Raw genomic sequence first — 20,472 nt, 5'->3', positions numbered from 1 at the left:
CTTCATACAGGGGGTGAGATAAAGCCCGATTGAAGTGAAGAATATAATGTTCAAAATGAAGATAAAAAAATATTTGGACACTTTGTAGTTACTAGAAATCTGGACCCTTTCACTTTCTAGAAATTGTAAACATGACTCAAGAAAGTGAAGTTACTTCTGAGAAAATGTTTAGAATAATTTGTTCGCTGATGCATCATGGTTTGAAATGTAATTATGCAATGACATACATTTTAAGTGTCCAAATACTTTTGGGGTTTCCGTAAATTATTCCATCAAATTATTGTGAAATTTATACTGTGTTCCTCTGCAGGGTAGTTTACTGATATAAATGGTTAACTCACTTGAAATAAAAAATTCAATATAAATGCATAAATAGCTAATAAATAGTCTATATACCATTAAATGTAGTACTGTACACTCACAGAAAAAAAGTACAAAACTGTCACTGGGGACCTTTCAAACGTTACAAATATGTTCACTTTGGGTACTAATATGTACTATTTAGGGGTAAGTAAGGTACAAAGATGTACTGTCACTGTGACATCTTTGTACCTTTTTCTGAGAGTGTAAAAGTACATTTTAGCATTTGCTCAGATTTCAATAGATCAAAGATGCAATTTTAGCAACTGCTGAGATTTTCTCCTCTGTTCTTCCAGATGGGACCTGGAGACGCAATAACAGGCATGAAGTTTAACCAATTCAATACCAATCAGCTGTTCATCTCATCTATTTGGGGTGCTACCACCCTTCGGGATTTCAGTGGATCGGTTGTACAAGTCTTTGCCAAAACAGATTCATGGGAGTAAGCGAGTTCCTTTATTAGCAGTTATGATAGTTCTCCCATTTGCTCTCAAAGAAACATAGACCACACCGAGATTTAAAATACTTTTAAATAGAACTTGAAGTTGACCTGATACTTCTGTCCTGTTGTTGGGCACTTCTGTTCATTCAGCTGAATTACAGTATAATAAATGTGCGAGTTCAACATGAGTTATCAGTGTTTGATTCCGTTGGCTCTTAAATATGGAAGAACTTGCCTGTGTTTGAAGTTTAACAGTTTCAGTGTTAACAAAGTTATAAAATTCAGTTCCATGTCATAGATAAAGTGGGCATTGAATGTATTTGCATATATTTTGATTGGTATGAAGTTGGATAAACCCTGTGAAAGATCAGAGGATGAAATCATTTGATTGTTTTTTGCAGTTAGTTATGCTATGTGTGACAGTATGCTCATGTCATTGATTATGTTGCTTTTAATGAAACTTAATGTTCTGTTGCTAAGCTATTAGATTTTAGGTTATCTGAGATAAATCCATTTTGTCAGTAATGTTGTCCTTCACTATTTGTGGTATGTAATTGTGAATGCTGGTGTTTATGACTGTGTTGAAGAACATTGTTTGTCTTCATCTCCTTCATGTTGTTGGGTCGGTTTAGTTGCTGTATTAATTTGTAATCATGTTGAACCCACAGTCCTCCCTGACCATTGAGTCCTCCCTTCTCATGACAGTACTTGGTTTGACAGCTATGTGTAGATCTAACAAGCTTGTGTTTGTCTGTTGTGCCAAGGGAGCTTTAGTCCTGGAGCTGGTGATTTTATAGGGGGGATGAAGTTCTGCCCCACAGATGTGTCCGAAATCTTTGTTGCTTCTGGTGATGGCACAGTCAGCGTGCAGAGTTTTGAGGGCCTCCAAAGTCAGATATTGTCTCGAACCCCAGATTGTGGCCATGACCACCATGATCTTTGGTTGAGGACAGTGCTTGTTTGAACTCTTTTGTGAATTGCTCTCCAGTGTCGGGAAATCGGAGATACTTTTTTGGTGGTTATATATTTCATGTTTATGTTCAGTATTCCGTATTGCTGTTCCTTTAAGAACAATTGCCTTTCAGCATGTAGTATAGATTGATTGTTGATTTGTCTGAGATTGTTTGCCACATTTGTCTTTCAGTAAGTTTCTGCTTCTTTGAAAATATGTGATCACGGTCTTTCACTTTTTAAAGCCCTTTCACTACCATTATTAGGTATAAATTGGATGTTATGTTAAGATATGTTTGTATATATAGTTTTAATGCCACAAATGTCATTCTCCCAGTTACTGGTACTGCTGTGTGGACGTGTCTGTTAGTCGTCAGATGCTTGTGACTGGAGACAATACTGGACGACTACTTCTGTTTGGCCTTGATGGACATGAGGTATGTGAGGGAATATCTAAATCAATTCTCATTGCCAAAATCAAGAATAAAGCTGTCTGATATTCGTATTTTCAAAAACATTTAGATTTTCAAAGAGAAGCTGCACAAAGCCAAAGTGACCCATGCAGAATTCAACCCTCGTTGTGATTGGCTGATGGCTACATCCTCTGTTGATGCTACAGTCAAGCTGTGGGACCTCAGAAATATTAAAGACAAAAGCAGTTATATCACTGAATTGCCTCATGAAAAACCAGTCAATTCTGGTAAGAGACTATATATTTGATTATTAAATTGAGGAGGGGAAGAAGTAATAAATGTCTCTCAACTGTACAGTGCAAATTAATTGAAATTAATGTTCTTTTTCTTTCAGCGTACTTTAATCCAACAGACAGCACCAAGCTCCTGACTACAGACCAGAGGAACCAGATCAGGGTATATTGTTCATATGACTGGTCTAAACCTCATCAAATAATTGTTCATCCTCATCGACAGTTCCAGCACTTAACACCCATCAAGGTAAGAGTTCCTTTAGCCTAAACTGCAAGTTTCACTTGCTTGGCTTTTTTCCCCATGTTGTTTTTGTTGATGTAATCAAGTTTACAGGCATCTCAGAGATGCAGGACTATTGATGTCCTAGAGTTTAGTTTTGCAAAATTTCTTCCATCAGGCAACCTGGCATCCCATGTATGACCTCATCGTGGCTGGCCGTTACCCAGATGATCAAGTATTAATCAATGACAAGAGAACTATTGACATTTATGATGCCAACAGTGGTGGGCTTGTGCATCAGCTGAGAGACCCCAATGCTGCTGGTATCATATCTGTAAGAATGTTTTTTTTCTTTTAAATATTAAAAAAAATTCAAATGTAATTTAGAATTCCTAAAAATGTATACACTACCAGTCAAAAGTTTGGAGTTAGTAAGATTTTCTTTAAATAAATTAATATTTTGATTCAGTGAGGCTGCAGTAAATTGATCAAAAATGAGAGGGAAGACATTTAGGGTGCGTTCACACTTGGTTTGCTTGCCTGGTCTGAACCAGAGTTCGATTGCTTCCCCCTCCCCTCTGCCCCCACTGGACTGTTCAGATTATTTTATTTGGTCCGAACCGGGGTTCGCGTCATCAAGCCAGCAGCTGTTTACCCCATTGCTTAGTAACGACAGCGCAGGAGAAGGCAGCAAAATGCATAGTTGCTCTCTTCATTTTTATATATTTATGTTTTTGAACAATTGGTTTTGTTTCCAAAGCTTCAGTACATAACGGCACTTACGTCTGTCTTACGAATGTACTGCAAATGCTCTAAAGAACTCTGAAGGCGAACAGAAATAAGATATACAGCTCTCTGCAAGAGCGAGTCAGTCATGCTCGTCAGGAAAGTGAGTGAAACACAAACACACATTTGTTATCAAATAATACGTCATTAATAGCTGTTCACTTCCGTGATTTGGTACGATTGCGTTCACATCAGCAGCGAACCGTACCGGAGTTTAAATGAACCGTACCCCAGACCACCCCTTTTAAGCGGACTCAGGTACGGTTTGTGGGTGCGCACCAAAAGTGCTAGTGTGAAAGCACCCTTAGAATATTAGAAAAGATTTCTATGTAAAATAAATGCTGTTCTTTTGAATTTTCTGTTTATCAAATAATAAAGAAAAATGATCATGATTTCCACAAAAATATTAAGGCACAGCTTTAAGTATTGATAAAATGTTTCTTGAGCTCCAAATCAGCTTATGTTTTCAGAAGGATCATGTGACACTTGACATTTTAAAATATATTAAAAAGTTAGTCAAATTGTAAAAATATTTCACAATATTACTGTTTTTTTAAATGTATTTTTAATCAAATTATTAAAGATTTGGCGACCATAAGAGACTTCTTTTAAAAATGTTTTGAACGGTAGTCTATATATAATTGTAGATGGACTTGATATCGGATTGCAGGCACCACTATAATATTACATGTTTATTTTATTTCAGCTCAACAAGTTTAGTCCAGCTGGAGATGTGCTGGCTTCTGGAATGGGTAAAATATAATTCACTGTTTATAATCATAGTAGTCATGAGCGATAGTAGGTATAATTAATTAGAAAACGTGTACACTTTAATTACAGGCTATAACATTTTGATCTGGAACCGAGAGGACACACTGAACAGTGTTAATGGGAAGCAAACAATGGAGACAGTGGAGGACAGTGGAGGCAGACCTGGAACCTCCAGATCCCAGCGTAGCACTCAGCAGCGCACAAATAGAGACAGAAGAGCGGCTGCTGATGATGCCAAGCTCAAGAAAAAGCTGTCATCATCAACAGAGACCAAGTCCAAAACCAAGAGCAAGACAGAATGCAAGACATCAAAAGCAAAGAAAAAGTGAGAGAGAATACACTGAACTTTAAAACTAGATACTCAGGCTCAGGCTCATGTCAATATATAAATCCTGGAACAACAAAAATTAAAATACAGACTTGTTTTGTTACCTTTTATAGGGCCTAAAATATGTATATTCTGTTCAAAATAAACTTTTGTACTTTTTTACATTAAAAACTTCATGTCATGTGTCTTTATTAGTGTAATAAGAGGTTCATATTCTTTGAGTCATATAAACCAGGTACAAATAATCAGGATGTTACTTTAAATGATGTTTATTTAACAAAGTTTGGGAGGAACACGTTCAGATATACACAGCCGACTCACCACTGTCCCTCAACAGTTTCCAGCATCCCTTCACCACCCCAACTCCTCACTCGACTTTTCCTATCCCAGTCTAGGATATGGGTGAGCCCTCCCCTTGGACAGCACGCCAAATATGCACACTCTTTATCTGATTTTCTGTACGTGTGAACTTGTGAAGCACTGGTATGTTTATTGTTAGTTAAGACTTGCGTAGCTGAACGAAAGTAACATTTGCAAAACGACCAAGAATATCAATCCAGGCCTGCTGCTCCGACTCTAGCCTCTGGTTTTGTGCCTGGTAGGCTGAATAGATAGTCCCAAGGAGGAGGGTCTCAAAACGGGTCTGAGTGAAAGAGTTGTCTTGCTCTTCCAGCATAGCCAGTAACTTCTCCATTGCAGAGACAGTCTTTGGGATACTGTCATTTATAAGAGATAAGAAAGCTCGCCCTTGTCGCATCGATGCAATTTCTTGATCCCGCATGACAACATTATTGTCGGCATCAATCTCCAGTCCTCTCCATAAGAACTAGGATTTAAAAAAAAAATGTGTGAGCTGATCTGTAAGGTATGGAGCCCATTAGGTGATGTGGTGACGGGGTAAAAATTAGCTTATGTTTGCTTGCAAAAATATTGTGTTTAAATGTGCCTTATAGCACTGAAATGTAAACATTTCTTGAGTTTCTTGGAAAACAACATTCTTGTGAGCAAATGCAAAGTTTCTTGGGGAACAAACGTTTTGCTTGCAAATTCAGAAAATATAATTACATGATTATTATTAAAAATACATTCCTTCTATCTCATGTTTTCCATCACTATGTGCCCTTTGGGACTCGCAGTTGTCTATATTTGTAGTTTAGTTAGATCATAAGATTATAATTATAGTATTTATTTAGCATTTTGCTTAAACAGTCCAGGAGTGTGAGAACCGATTAAATATTCCATGTAGTTTCTCAATACATAGTTATAAAAACTGCATGCATAATACTTATGGAGCAATTAGAAATGTTTAAAATATTTTAAATGAAATGTAGAATGAATTTCTGCTTAACATTTTATGTACATTAAAGGCTATTAAGCTTTATGTTAAAAATGGTCATAAAAAAGCACCTCAAAGTGTATTTAAGAGAAACTGTATCATTCCAGTGACACACTGCTATAGTATTAACTATAGTTTTTAACTGATCTTTGAAATAAATGAATGTGTTCACTACAATAATGAATTTAATTACTGTGCATCAATATATGTGACCCTGGACCACACAACCAGTCATAAGTAGCATGGTATATTTGTAGCAATAGCCAAAAATACATTGTATGGGTCAAAATTATTTATTATTTTTCTTTTATGCCAAAAATCATTAGAATATTAAGTAAAGATCATGTTCCATGAAGATATTTTGTAAATTTCCTAATGTAAATATATCAAAACTAAATTTTTTATTAGTAATATGCATTGCTAAGAACTTTATCTGGACAACTTTAAAGGAGATTTTCTCAATATTTAGATTTTTTTTTTTTTCACCCTCACATTCCAGATTTTCAAATAGTTGTATCCCGGCCAAATATGGTCCTATCCTAACAAACGCTTATTTATTCAGCTTTCAGATGATGTATAAATCTCAATAAATATATATATATATATTTTTTAACTGGTTTTGTGGTCCAGGCTCACATATGGTAAAATGAAGTGTGGCTTTTATTTCTTTGTGGAATGTGTTACAGCTCTACCTTCTTACCTCAAACATCAGGTTAGCATCATTTACAGATCTGATAAAGCCTTGATGTGCGAGTCCTCCGTGCAGAACCGCTGTAACATCTGCATGATAGCACAGACTCATGAGTTACATGAAAAGCATTAAACTTGAACTGTAAGACAAACAAGTCTGAGCTATTCAGAGCTATGTGAGCAATACCATGATACACTGAGTATGAGTAAAACAAAATCAAAGCTTTAAGCATCAAATAGTGCTTGCAGAAAATAAAGGGGGAAAATATGCGACTCTGACGTCACGGTTGGCAGAAATCATGTCCAACATGCCACAGAGGTGCCAGTGCCACAGTCCAACAGCACTGGAATAGCTAAGAAAATCCAGTACTACTATTATGATCACACAAGGAAAACAAGCCTGCACATATGATTAATCTACATAAAGGTGTATAACAACAAAGATTTAAGTATTTAAACTTAATACTGCACATGTCGTCTCTTTAAGTTGAAAAGTCTTTACCTGAGGTATTCCAGGGCTCCCTGAAGCCAATGAGGCACAGGACAACACATACCACTTTGATCTGAGTCAACAACATTGCAACAAAAATAAAACTGCACTTGATTCACGCAGCTTTCAGTCGTCATCCGTTTTAGCCCCACAAAAATGGGATTCCCGAGTTAGACAGTCTTTAGTGCGGAAAAACACAGTTTGAGCCAAACTGGGAGAGAAAAAATGCGACTACTAGAGATGGTGACATATCTATTTTTTTTTTTTTGTAAATAATTGTAAGATGATATTGTGTAATAGAGATGAATGAAAAGCTAAGTTACTTGAAAATACGTTTAAAAATGTATATTTTTTTTCGATATGCAATGCAATGCAATGACAGGCCTCCAACACACGGGCGCAGCAGAGAGTCGCGTAAACACGCGGTGACGTCAATTCGAAGAATGTGCTGTTTACTTCCTGAAGCTCACAAGCAGTCTTCTGGTATGGCAAAGATTTAACACATGCTAACATTTATAAACGATAACGCGCGTGTGCTGTCTACAGTTTTACATCTGGCACACTGTTTTCTCGATTGTGGACGCATTAGGATGGTGAAACTGAAGTAGACCTTAATCTAAATGGCTTAAGTTAGCATTAGCTACATAGCTGGCCAGTTTACCATAGATGGCCATAATTTGCCTGAGCGAACTGCGCTGATTCGAATACCAAGTCGATCAGTTCTGATGGAACCGTATAAATGCAAAACCATCTATAAACATCTTATTAAACTATTTGGAATACTTTTTGTGTAGATAGCAAGCAGCAGTTTTGTTATTCATAAAGAATTCTACATATGGCTTTAAATCAATCTGAAAGCAATTTTAGAGCCTACTGAGTGTTATATTCTAAGGCAAATCCCAGCCTCCCGGTCAATAATTAAAACTACATGAATGAATTCATCTGAGGGACAGCTGATCCAGTAAGTCATTCATCTAGTATTCAGGTGAAGCTGCTTTAGATTTTATAGGCGCCATGGAGTCCAGTGAAGACGGGGGTTACGGTGTTGGAGGTCCATCAGGGGATGAAAACTACTTCCAGGGCTACACCTTCACAGATCGCTCCCATTCCAGCCGTGTTGTGAAGAGCATCATGGACTTGTGTCTGGAGGATGGTTTGTTTGCAGATGTCACCATCACCGTGGACAGCAAAGAGTTCCAGCTTCACCGCCTGGTGCTTTCTGCACAAAGCTGCTTCTTCAGGTCCATGTTCACCTCTAACCTTAGAGAAACTTATGATCGTAATATTGAGCTGAAGGATGTCAGTGCACCAGTCTTCCAGTCGCTGGTGGACTACATCTACCATGGGACGATCAAACTAAGGGTTGAAGACCTGCAGGACACTTATGAGATGGCTGATATGTATCAGCTCACTGCCCTGTTTGAGGAGTGCTCTCGCTTCCTGTCACGAACTGTGGACGTCAAGAACTGCCTCCAGGTGAAACCTTTGGTTTTAACTACTTTTTGTAATATACACACAAAAAAAGTATTGATAAATGTCAGCTGAATCGGTAGAAAACTGTTGTTCATTTTTGATTTCAGGTGATGTGGTTGGCAGATAGACACAGTGACCAGGAGTTGTATACGGCTGCCAAGCACTGTGCGAAGATTCACCTGGTTCAGCTGCACCAGACAGAGGAGTTCCTGAACTTGCCATTGTGCCTTCTCATAGATATCATTAAAGGTGAATAAATGGCATTAACAGCAAATTGGTTTCACTTCAGATGAGAGATTTTAATCAGAAAGAGTCAGAGATCGTGTTAACTTATGTTTGTAATTTGCTTTTTCAGATGGTGTGCCAAGATCACAAAATCCAACTGCAGCTATTAAATCTTGGATAAATCACAACAAAGTCGAACGAGAGGAGTATTCTGATATGCTTCTAGATAGCCTAAAGGTTAGTGATGGATTAAATGGATATTAAACAGTATTTTAAGCAATAATTTACATTTAATGCTGCATTGATATTCTGTATTCTTTAAATGAAAACGTATTCTAGGCTCAACAGTTTTAGTTATTTATTTACAAATGTTTTATTTATTTACTTTTTTTTTTCTTCACTGGCCCAGTCAGGCCTGTAATTAAAGGGGTCGTTCACCCAAAAATTAAAATTCTGTCATTAGTTACTCACCCTCATGTCGTTCCAAACCCATAAGACCTTCATTCATCTTCAGAACACACATTAATGATGAAATAGTTTTTGATGAAATCCGAAAGCTTTCTGACCCTGCATAGACAGCAATGCAACTACCATGTTCAAGGCCTAGAAAGGTAGTAAAGACATCGTTAAAATAGTCCATGTGACATCTTTTGGGTGAACTATCCCTTTAAGATTTCTACTAACCTGCCCAAAATTTTCACTGGTCCTAACACAAAAAATTATAAATTGAATTGAATTTGAAATTATTTATTTTATATTTACAGTACATATAATTGTAAATGTATATTTGCATTTTTAATAAATATTTAATTTAAAATAATGTATAATATTTTGATTTATATTATTTGTTAATCAATTGTTAATTTTTCTTTGCAAAGACAATTTGCAATTATAGCTGCAAATTATGGAATTTATGGGGTTTCTTGTATAATTATAATAACTATATATTTAGTATATATATGTATATGTGTGTATATATATACTATATATATAGTATAGTTATTATAATTATATAAGAAACCCCATAAATTCCTAAACACTTTACGTGAAGATGATGGCATACATGTTTTCCTACTTTACGGTATTATAAGAAATCATTCTTGAAACTTCCAGAATATCTCATCTATGTTAACCAGCTAGATCATTTTATGTAGCTGATCACTTTAAAATATCGACAGCAGAATGCACAACCTTTGCTTATTGCTATTATATTGTTCACATGCTCATTGTTGACTTTGTTGTGTTTTAGGAGATTGGTGAAAAAGTGCACATATACTTAATTGGGAAGGAAGACACACGCACACACTCATTGGCTGTGTCTCTTCATTGTGATGAGGATGACGCCATCAGTGTAAGTGGCCAGAACAGCTTGTGTCACCAGATCACAGCTGCCTGCAAGCATGGGGCTGATCTATATGTTGTAGGGGGCTCCATACCACGACGCATGTGGAAATGCAACATGCACACTATGGACTGGGAGCGCTGTGCCCCTCTGCCCCGGGACCGTCTGCACCACACGTTAGTGTCTGTGTCCACAGAGGATGCCATATACTCACTGGGAGGCAAGACCCTCCAGGACACTCTCTCCAATGCTGTCATTTACTACACAGTACAGGACAACATATGGAAAGAAACCACTCAACTAGACACAGCCGTATCAGGTGCAGCTGGAGTCAATTTGGGAGGCACCATTTACCTTTTGGGTGGGGAGGAAAATGACATGGACTTCTTTACCAAACCATCTCGCCTTATCCAGTGCTTTGACACGGCCACACAGAGGTGTCATACCAAGCCCTACATGCTGCCTTTTGCCGGATGCATGCATGCCACCGCCCATAAGGACCTTATCTTTGTGGTGGCGGAGGGAGACTCTCTGGTGTGCTATAACCCACTGCTGGACAGCTTCACTCGGCTGCGCTTCCCTGAAGTATGGAGCTGCATGCCATCTCTATGGAAAGTGGCCAGTTGCAATGGATGCATCTACGTTTTTAGGGACAAATGCAAGAAAGGTGACGCAAACACTTTGAAATTGAATCCTGCCACATCGGTTGTCTCGGTAATCAAGGGAATCAAAATCCTCCTCACAAACTGGCAGTTTGTTTTGGCCTGAGATTTTCAAGTAATGCATGGGACCATGATAAATGTACTATGGTGATATCAGTTGTGATATTGATTCAATAGACAGCAGTCGTGTAGAAGTTGTTACTGTGATACAAGCTTTATAATGTCATGTGAAGTGTTACACAGTAGGACACCGTAAAGTGTTAATGAAGGCCAAATGTAATGTGTGATGTTTGTCATTTGCAGTTTACTTGACCATTGAAGTTTGTCAAGTTTTGGTGAAACCTTCCAACATGGATTTCAAAAGGGATTTATATATATATATAAAAAAAATTAAACTGTTAACATTCCGCAACATGCATCTTTAATCTAAATCCACAAGGACTAATCTGAACACAACCAACCCTCTACATTGCGAGTAAATCACTCGCATATGCGACTAAATCTTCACTCTGGTCGACTAAATGATGTCTGTCTAATATTAGCCAATGGCTAATAAATTCTCAGATTTTACTCGCCAGTGTGTGAGTTGGATGCTGAGTATATGATTAGCACAGATATATTTTCACTCACAGAACACTCTGTGACTGAGCGCTTGAGTTTCACTCTCCGTCAAGCGATCTGATATTTTTCAGTTCATCTGAATGGATGCGCAGCGCACCTGTGTTTGTGTATTTGGCGTAATGTGTTTCTAGTGTGAAGGTGCACGACTCGCCGTCGCTTTATCTCACACGCGCAGAGAGCGAGCGAGAGTCATACATAACATGCAGAATTAATGCGCTACATGTAAACGATATTCTTTGTTGTATTTTCCTGTAAAAATAACGGAGTTCCTTTGGAATTCTTCAGCTTTTAAGAACTGCCGGGTTTTCCTGTAGTAGGCGGAACTAATGCACAAACAACAATCTCATTGGCTGGTTCTAATTACTAAACTTCTATTATTAAATAATACTTGATTATCATATTATAATGCATGACTGCTTGACTGACTGATATTAAGAGTGTACTTTCAGATATTTAAAAAGCTGTACCATTTTACAAACATTATATATGTTTGTAAAATGGCATAACTTTTTATATTAGTATAGTATAGTATTTCAGTCTGTCGAGTAAACAAAAAAATTTACTAGCCAATGGCGATTCAATTGCCAAGGTGTCCGTAGAGGGTTGACAACACTTACTGAATTAGCTGAAAACATATGCAATGTATACAGCTGTGAATTGGATATTGTAACTGCCCTCTAATGAATGATAATGTGCAATATATGGTGTCTTTCATATGTCTGCCAACATACTCTGAACATAAGGAAATAATTATCAGTGCAAAATATCCTCAAGACAGCTGACAAAAATATTTTAGTACAATTGTCAAGGGCCATTTAAGTAACATTCATAATGAAAGTTTGCAAGAAATGTGCTTATATTGCAACTTGTCTATCTTGCTTTATGGTAATTTCCATGGTGTCAGTTGTCACCTCCAATCTCTGTTTCTCAGTGTTTTTTTGACTGGACAGGAACTTTATACCACCTCAAGCTGGTTTAAAAGTTGAATGCTTCAACTGTTTACATTTGACCTAACCATGGAGTATATGAAAAAGCTGTCCATTTTTGTGGCTGGTTCAGATTATTGTTAGTTACAATGATTTGCCTTTTTTAAGTATTTTAAATAAATGTCTGTTCTACTCTGTACTTGTGCTCAAAATTCTCTTGAATTAAAAGCTAAAAAATAAGTGAGGTATTTCATGTTTTCCCCTTTGCCTAACAGTTATGATAATGTCATCCTCTCCTTGTCGTTCTGAACCTGAAAGACTGTCTTTCTTCTGCAGAAGGCAAAAGAAGATATTTTTAAGAATGTATGTTTTATTTTCGTCCATACAATGAAAGTAAGGGAGGTCCAATGCTGCTTTTTTGTGTTTCTCAGAAGAAAGTCATACTGGTTTGGTACAACATGAGGGTGAGTAAATGATAGCTATTTTCTTTTTTGTGTGAACAAAAACACAATAAAAGATTGGTAAGGAGTGTTTTTCTTTTTTCTCGCTCTGTTTTAAAATAGACTTGAAAGCTAGTAGCAACACAAGTATTTATTTCAAGGAATATATTTCGGTTTCCCCAAAATGTGCTGAGGCAGTGTTTTAGCATTTCAGGAATTGTGTTATAACAAAGACGTGACTTACAACCACCAGATGTTTATCTTTGGAAAGACAAGCCATCTTGTGAATGGCAAGGCGGTAAATACTCCCTATTTGTATCCGTGAAGTTGGGTGTAAAGGGGGCAGGAAGGGCCAAAGAAAGCCAGGTTCAGTTGAGAACCCGACAATTCGATCCCATTGATGTGTTTCAAGAAGCAGCGGTACTGTAACTCAAGACAAATACCATGTCAGAGATTGTGAACTATTCTAAGCATCAGTTGCTGACACCAAGGCTGGGGGGCTGGGAGGTGGCACACCGAGCGGCTTAACAAGGCCCACCCACAGGAACTGCCACCCTCTATGTGGACCGTTGACGCGCTCTGCTTCACCGTTGTGAAATATCTGGCTGTTTTTAGACTTTTTCACATGATGTCCAAACCTCTGCTGTAGCTCGGGACTGAATATTTCCTAAAGTTGTTCTTTCTTAAGGGTCCTTCACAGTTGTGGTGCTTGAGCCTCTTGACGGTGTGTGGATGTGGAGGTGAACAGCACTACTCTTGGTATGAAGATCGACGGATAAGCGTCTTTTGTGACCTTGGATCTTTTCAGAGGCTGAAGCTGGATTCCAGCAGAGACACATGGTCCAGAGTGACAAGGCCATCTGCTGTAGCGCCAGCACTGCAGTGGGAGGGAAGAGAAAGATGAAGGGGTGGGGGTGAGTGTACAGAGAATTCCTCCCCCTCGGGTGCGGAGGGAGTAGATATTCTGGGAGATCATTGCCAGCACCTTGGATTGAGACTTATTACTTTAGTGTCACATTTTTTTCCTTCAATTTTCTTTCTGGAGCAACTGAAGTTGGGTATTTTTAATGTCAAGAGATCATGTTTTTGTGATTATTCAAAGTGATGAGCAATGGAGATCTGGACTCTGAAGACCTTGCATGCTGTGGATCCAGTTTCTTCAACATCTCTTTGCACCCAAAGCTGAGAGTTGTGGATCAGTGACGCAAGTGGGTGCAGATCTCCAAGGTGGATTTTCACTAACACGTCTTCTGTTTTGGTGCGGTGACGGTGAAAGACAAAAACTACGCTTGCGCTTCACCAGTGGGCCGAAGAGCCAAACGGATGGTTATTTTTATGAGGGACTTTGTAGCAGAAATGGGTCAGGACCAAACCAAACAGCAGATTGAGAAGGGGCTGAAGCTTTATCAGTCAAATGACACAGAAAAGGCTTTATATGTCTGGATGAAAGTGTTAAGGAAGACATCTGATCCTGGGGGGAAGTTTCGAGTTTTAGGTTGTCTGATCACAGCCCATTCGGAAATGGGGAAATACAAGGAGATGCTACAGGTAAGAGCCACTTAAGCAGTCATCCTCCTGCTCCTTTACACTGATATTTTTTCACTGTTTGTCAAAAAAGTTGATACATATGTATTCCATCAACTGACATGTGGAGTGAACTGTTAAAGGATCATTTTTATGTTGTTCCAAACTTGTATGACTTGATTTCCTCTGTGGAAAACAAAAATGGAGACAATTTTGAAAACTGAAAAACTTTTGTTTTGTCCATATGATGAGTCACTCGGGTTCAACATTGGACCCCACTGACTTTTTTGTGTTCCACACAAGCAAGTCAGTCACACAGGTTTGAAACAAAATGAGGTTGAGTAAATGAAAATCTCTTTAAAGTTTGATATCTGCTATATATGATATGCATATGATTTGCACTAATTTGTCTGTAACCTCAGTGATGAAGATTTCTGACGTACTGAAATATATACCAATTTGAATAATGCGGAACATGCATATAATATGTAACTTCCATATTGTTACACGGATGGTAAGGAGAGCCGCATGCAACATGATCCTCAGCACCGAGCATCTTGTTGACATAAACCTCCTTGCAGAGGGACCTGCTTTCCCGAATTCAGCAAAGACTTCATTTGCACTATGATGTGTTTAAACAACTGTAGCTCTCACATGATAATAATAAAGTATGCTTGATATCTACTGTGGTATGAAGACAATTTTAACAGTAGTCCTTTGTCTTGTATAGCATTATATCAGGTTGCAACAAGATGGGGAACACCAGTTGAATGCAAACTATATGTAGTTTTAGATTTCTCTGAAATAGCTTTATCAATAAACTAATTTCTACTGTTTTCTGTCCCCATGTATATGCAACCATTCATTAGTACTCCCTAGCTCAGATAAACACAGCCAGAGAGATGGAGGATCCGGACTACCTGACGGAGGGCTACCTGAACCTGGCACGCAGCAATGAGAAGCTTTGTGAATTCCAGAAGACGGTCTCATATTGTGAGACCTGCTTAAACATGCAGGGCACCACTGTAAGCCTACAGCTCAACGGGCAAGTGTGTTTGAGCATGGGCAATGCCTATCTGGGCCTTAGCATTTTCCAAAAGGCCTTAGTGAGCTATGAGAAGGCACTGCGATACGCTCACAACAATGATGACAAGATGCTGGAGTGCCGGGTCTGTTGTAGTTTGGGCAACTTCTACATCCAGCTTAAGGTATGACTATTAAAACCTACTTAAATTTGAGAGACAATACATACACATGGAATTTGGGCTTGCTACCACTTTTTGTGCTTGTGGCACACCTACTCAAGTCATCACACCACAGAAATAACATTACAAATCTTATACTTAAGCTTCTTTAAAATCTGTCACAATTCTGTCTGGATTACATCTCTGTACACACATTCTCTTAACCAAATTAATTAGGTGCGTTTTAGGATGCTTTTTAAACAGTATTGAAGGAGATCACAAGTATGATGGGCACTTGTTGGCTACTTTTCCTTCACTATCAACTAAATTCATATAAATAAATAGTTTTAACGGTTTTTTATATCAGTTTTTAAGATCATGAGATCTAGCAGTATGCTGGTACTACCGTTCAAAAGTCTGGGGTCGGGAAGATTTTTTTCATGTTTTAGAAAGAAGTCTCTTTCTAAAGTGTCATGGCTGCATTTATTTGTTCAAAAGGTTTCTCGTCAACTGCTTTCTGTTTCAATATATTGTAAAATGTAATTTATTCTTGTGATGGCAAAGCTGAATTTTCAGCAACCATTACTCCAGTCTTCAGTGTCACATTATCCTTCAGAAACCATTCTGATTTAGTGATCACTGTTGAAAATTTCACAGTGATTTTGATGAACAAAGTTTAAAAGAACAGCATTTATTTGAAATAGAAATCATTTGAAACAATGTAAAACCCTTTACTGTGACTTTTGATCAATTTAATGCATCCTTGCTAAATAAAAGTATTAATTAAAAAAAAGCTTTCAGGCCCTAAACTTTTGAACTGTAGTGTATATATTTACAGTATCTGTCAAAGTCATTGTATACTGTATACAAAGTATTTGTTTAATGTTCCTTTGGCCTGCAGTCATTTTAAGTTCTATTTAAGTGACAGAGTAAAGCAGTGTTTACATTACTAACAAACTGCCTACATGTTATGTACAATGTATTCAATGGCTAGATATAGGCATTTGTACTCACCTTGACACCAGAGATTTGAAGAGAGCAAATCCCCTGGAAGGCCTGCTGTAATAAGTATGTGATGGAGAGGCATGCGGAGAATGTCAGCACTACTAGGGGCAATAATAAGACAGCCTCTTTTAGCTGTAGCAGAGCTAAATCTCCCTGCCACAGGGGAAATTATCAACTTTGAGTGGTTGGTTTCTTTGAGCATTCTCATTTACTGTACATACTCTTTCATATTCATATGTATTTAATTGTAATTGTTTAAATTACGCATCTATGCTTTGACTTGAAATATCATACCAGTAAATGCATCAGTCAGACTTTGTGGAGTAACTTGTGGAAATGTTTTCTTATATTTGGTTGCTGTTTTGTATCAACATTCTTTAAAGACCATACATAATACAAGTTCCTATGCTTTATGTACAGCTTGTTTTATGCTTCTAATAAGTGTCCATATCTGCATATTTTGCGTTGTTGCAGGATTATGAGAAAGCACTCTTCTTTCCTTGCAAAGCAGCGGAACTCGTGAATGACTATGGTAAGGGTTGGAGTCTCAAGTACCGTGCCATGAGCCAGTACCATATGTCGGTGGCCTACAGGAAGCTGCTGCGCTTAGCAGATGCAATGGAATGCTGTGAGGTACAAGCATCTAATTATGATACATCAACCATTTTTAAATGACTAAAGTAGGTGCACCAAAAACAAATAAGGCAATTTTTATGTGGAAACAACTTGTGTCAATGGTCAGCTGGACAAATTTAAGGCAGCATCACCTTAATCCCCCAGGATGCCGCATGTTGATCATATTTATCAGTCCCCTTGGTGTAACCCTGGCCTCTGTCTGCTGCTCGGGCCACGGCACAACTGACAGGTGCAGTTATTTGTAGGACTAGTTGTGCCAGCCCCCTTTACTATATGGCTGATAAAAATACGCCAGTCCGGAGTCCATCCTGTTGAGGTGCTGTCTGAGAGGAGTGTTAATGGAGAGCAGAGCTTACCCTTAGCTCCTTGCTAATGACGAGGAGAGAAATATCACAGCCAGTCATTGCTTTGGACTGTGAGCGTCACAATGTGCTGTCTGCAAGTGTGATATACAGACATCTAACAGCGAGGATTAATGCAGGCCATGTTCCAGCTGTTGCGCAACTTCTCAGTTTTGAATATTGTATGAATGGGGGTTGTTGGTTCATACACTACCGATAATTTTTGGAATAATTATGATTTTTTTTTTTAAGTACCCTCTTATTCTCATCAAGGCTGCAATTATTTTTTCAAAAATAGAGTAATATTGTGAAATATTATTACAATTTAAAAGAAATGTTTGCTGTGGAGGACAGGACAACACTTATACATGTTTCCTTAATATTGGAAATGATCTTATGTCTCTCAGGAATCAATGAAGATTGCACTGCAGCATGGAGATCGGCCCCTTCAGGCATTGTGTCTGCTTAACTTTGCTGATATTCATCGCTGTCAGAAAGATGTTGATGTAAGTTCTACTGCTTTTTTTTTCCAGTGTATTGCTATTACTAGTGCATTTAGCACATAACTGTTGTACAATTTTTTTCACTGTTTCACTTACACAGTATTGCAGAATAGTGCTTCACAGTTATGACCAAACTCATAATTGTCAATTATTTCTTATTACACATTTGAAACAAGCTGTCTGTAATTAGCTCCAATGTTCAATGATGCAAAAACTAAATATGCATTATGTACTCAACACACTTAAAAATGAATTGCAACAGCCATAACCAAGATTATTTTTCGATTAATTATCTAATCGAAAAATATTATTAATAATATTATTCTATTGCAAAATAGTTGACCAAGAGTGTCATAAGTGTTGCTTATAGCAATAATTATTTTCTTTGTGTGCTCACCTTTAATACAGAAAGCATTCCCTCGCTACGAGTCCTCCATGTGCATAATGTCAGAGATCGGCAACCGCCTTGGACAAGCATCCATCTACGTAGGTGTGGGGAAGTGCTGGATTCTGCAGAAGGAATACGATAAGGTCAGGAAACTGATTTGATTGTGTAGTTTCCCTAAAAATAAAGATTATTTATTGGCATCTATCATTCAATGAAGAAGCAAATAAATATATTCTTCACACTAATAAAAAGAAAATGGCTGTTTTAAGAACTATTCACAGAAATGTTATTTGGGGAACCCACAATGGTTCATCTTTTGCATGGCAATGAAAGCCCCTTTTGAAAACTTTCAACTTCAACTTTATTTCCTTTATTGTCTAGTTGTACATTTTATATACAGTATGTGACCCTGGACCACAAAACCAGTCTTAAGTCGCTTGGGTATATTTTCAGCAATAGCCATAAAAACATTGTATGGGTCAAAATTATAGATTTTTCTATTATGCCAAAAATCATTAGGATATTAAGTAAAGATCATGTTCCACGAAGACAGTTGGACAACGTTAAAGGCATTTTCTCTGTATTTAGATTTTTTTGCACCCTCAGATTCCAGATTTTTAAATAGTTGTATCTCAACCAAATATTGTCTATCCTAACAAACCATACATCAATGGAAGCTTATTTATTCAGCTTTCAGATTATCTCAATCTCAATTTTGAACTATTGACCCTTATGACTGGTTTTGTGGTCCAAGGTCACAAATATTAAATGGCAATGGTTTATTTATTATTTCTTTTTAATTTGAATACTGTCACAGGCTTTGGACTCATTGCAAAGAGCGCATGATCTGGCCGAGGCGATTGGAAACAAGGTGATTTCAGAATCTGTTTTAGAATAAGAGACAAACATCTCATTTTCAACACTGCTTCTGAAGCAGTGGAGCTTTAATGACATCAGAAGATGTTCTCTAATAGTATTAGCATTAGCATTGTATTTGACTCTCTCTGTGCACTTCTCTGCCAGCTGTGTATCCTGAAGGTGCACAGTCTGTGTGAAGGCATCTACCGCTGTAAGGAGCAGCAGGATGAGTTGAGAGAGCAGGTGGTGAAGTTCCTGCAGTGTGTGGAAGAGCTAGAGCTCTACTGTGGCATGTGTGGGGAGTCTATCGGAGAGAGGAACCAGCAGCTGCAGGCTTTGCCCTGCTCTCACATTTTCCACCTCAAGTATGTATTTGTGTGTTTATTACTCTCTGTAGCCACCAGCTATCTATGTCGCTCACTATGTTCTTTTCACACATGCAGGTGTCTGCAGACAAACGGCACAAAGGGCTGCCCAAAATGCCATCGTTCTTCAGTGAAGCTGGGTTTTGTATGAGATTTGCACTCCTGCCTTGGACAAAATGGCAGAATCCCATCACAGTGACCCGTCTGGGAGCAGAAGTTCCAGGGCCTTCTTTCAGGAAGCTTTCTAACTGGACAAAAGGACGGTTTCCGGTATTTCCATCCTGTCTTTATGGCAACTGGGAATAATGTGGAAATGACAGGACATGGATTAATAGTTTAACACAGAGACGTCATGAAAGACAACAGATATTACACTGAACTGACTTTATTATACTGCATTGGTTTAAGACAGAAAAACAGCCTTTGATTGGACCATGCAGCATTGCTATCCTGTCAGTGAGGATATTCATCAACAAGGTGAGAGCTTTACATATCACATGGTTTCCTAATGGACATTATTGTTCTATTATCACAGCTGAACAGAACATGTATATTTAAATCATTTATAACCTTCTAAGTGATTTTCAATCAAGTTTCAAGCCCTAATCAATTTCTTTAGATTGTGTAAATAATTAATGAATGCTACAATCAATGTAATTTTAAAAAGATAAAGTTGTTCTCTGTCAGCGGTATAAGATATGCTGAAAGATGCTGTTCTGTTTGAGGTTTGTTTTGAGCTTGTAGTAAACTCAAATGTCTCTTAACTGCCTCCTGTTAGTGAACTGTAATATTCTGAAGTAACAGAGGCATGTGTTCAACTTATTAACTTGACCAATTATGCATTTTGTTAATTATTTATATGACAATTATTTATGTATTTTAATAAGAATCTTATACAG

At 37.8% G+C, this 20,472-nt stretch overlaps 4 protein-coding genes across 4 annotated transcripts in view; 3 read left to right on the top strand and 1 right to left on the bottom strand.

Moving 5' to 3' along the window:
* Positions 1 to 4,729, top strand: part of LOC107596991 (DNA damage-binding protein 2) — an 8,655-nt gene extending 3,926 nt beyond the window's left edge. Inside the window, exons 8-9 of the mRNA XM_016287876.1 lie at positions 4,172 to 4,217; positions 4,306 to 4,729. Of these exons, the coding sequence (XP_016143362.1) occupies positions 4,172 to 4,217; positions 4,306 to 4,565 (306 nt within the window). The 3' untranslated portion in view covers positions 4,566 to 4,729. The remainder of the gene's footprint in view (positions 1 to 4,171; positions 4,218 to 4,305) is intronic.
* Positions 4,730 to 4,890: 161 nt separating this feature from the next.
* LOC107596959 (protein FAM180A) lies at positions 4,891 to 7,235 on the bottom strand. The gene is made up of 3 exons (XM_016287832.1): positions 7,093 to 7,235; positions 6,601 to 6,680; positions 4,891 to 5,390 (listed from the first exon to the last, which is right to left on the bottom strand). The coding sequence occupies exons 1-3, from the start codon at positions 7,166 to 7,168 to the stop codon at positions 5,064 to 5,066; spliced, it is 483 nt and encodes a 160-aa protein (XP_016143318.1). The 5' UTR covers positions 7,169 to 7,235; the 3' UTR covers positions 4,891 to 5,063.
* Positions 7,236 to 7,494: 259 nt separating this feature from the next.
* Positions 7,495 to 11,289, top strand: LOC107596956 (kelch repeat and BTB domain-containing protein 4-like). Its single transcript, XM_016287827.1, has 4 exons — positions 7,495 to 8,556; positions 8,661 to 8,802; positions 8,909 to 9,015; positions 10,028 to 11,289. The coding sequence occupies exons 1-4, from the start codon at positions 8,095 to 8,097 to the stop codon at positions 10,886 to 10,888; spliced, it is 1,572 nt and encodes a 523-aa protein (XP_016143313.1). The 5' UTR covers positions 7,495 to 8,094; the 3' UTR covers positions 10,889 to 11,289.
* Positions 11,290 to 13,887: 2,598 nt separating this feature from the next.
* Positions 13,888 to 20,170, top strand: rapsn (receptor-associated protein of the synapse, 43kD). Its single transcript, XM_016287829.1, has 8 exons — positions 13,888 to 14,317; positions 15,163 to 15,501; positions 16,957 to 17,115; positions 17,867 to 17,965; positions 18,371 to 18,493; positions 19,168 to 19,221; positions 19,374 to 19,573; positions 19,652 to 20,170. Exons 1-8 carry the CDS (start codon positions 14,093 to 14,095, stop codon positions 19,722 to 19,724), a joined length of 1,272 nt encoding a protein of 423 aa, XP_016143315.1. The 5' UTR covers positions 13,888 to 14,092; the 3' UTR covers positions 19,725 to 20,170.
* The last annotated feature ends 302 nt before the right edge of the window (positions 20,171 to 20,472 follow it).

The sequence above is a fragment of the Sinocyclocheilus grahami genome, unplaced genomic scaffold (genome assembly GCF_001515645.1).
Source record: "Sinocyclocheilus grahami isolate Dianchi unplaced genomic scaffold, SAMN03320097.WGS_v1.1 scaffold225.1, whole genome shotgun sequence".
Classification (NCBI taxonomy): domain Eukaryota; kingdom Metazoa; phylum Chordata; class Actinopteri; order Cypriniformes; family Cyprinidae; genus Sinocyclocheilus; species Sinocyclocheilus grahami.
The sequence above is the reverse complement of the archived record's forward strand: the minus strand, read 5'-3'. Positions and strand labels throughout refer to the sequence as shown.

What these genes read in the sequence shown, in the direction of transcription:
- rapsn (XM_016287829.1), top strand. Translation starts at nt 14,093, where the DNA reads ATGGTTATTTTTATGAGGGACTTTGTAGCAGAAATGGGTCAGGACCAA. An exon ending in AATACAAGGAGATGCTACAG is followed by an intron (nt 14,318 to 15,162) that starts GTAAGAGCCACT and finishes ACCATTCATTAG; the next exon opens with TACTCCCTAGCTCAGATAAA. An exon ending in ACTTCTACATCCAGCTTAAG is followed by an intron (nt 15,502 to 16,956) that starts GTATGACTATTA and finishes GCGTTGTTGCAG; the next exon opens with GATTATGAGAAAGCACTCTT.
- LOC107596959 (XM_016287832.1), bottom strand. Translation starts at nt 7,168, where the DNA reads ATGTTGTTGACTCAGATCAAAGTGGTATGTGTTGTCCTGTGCCTCATT. An exon ending in GGAGCCCTGGAATACCTCAG is followed by an intron (nt 6,681 to 7,092) that starts GTAAAGACTTTT and finishes GCTATCATGCAG; the next exon opens with ATGTTACAGCGGTTCTGCAC. An exon ending in ATGCTAACCTGATGTTTGAG is followed by an intron (nt 5,391 to 6,600) that starts GTAAGAAGGTAG and finishes TTTAAATCCTAG; the next exon opens with TTCTTATGGAGAGGACTGGA.
- LOC107596956 (XM_016287827.1), top strand. Translation starts at nt 8,095, where the DNA reads ATGGAGTCCAGTGAAGACGGGGGTTACGGTGTTGGAGGTCCATCAGGG. An exon ending in TCTCATAGATATCATTAAAG is followed by an intron (nt 8,803 to 8,908) that starts GTGAATAAATGG and finishes TTGCTTTTTCAG; the next exon opens with ATGGTGTGCCAAGATCACAA. An exon ending in TGCTTCTAGATAGCCTAAAG is followed by an intron (nt 9,016 to 10,027) that starts GTTAGTGATGGA and finishes GTTGTGTTTTAG; the next exon opens with GAGATTGGTGAAAAAGTGCA.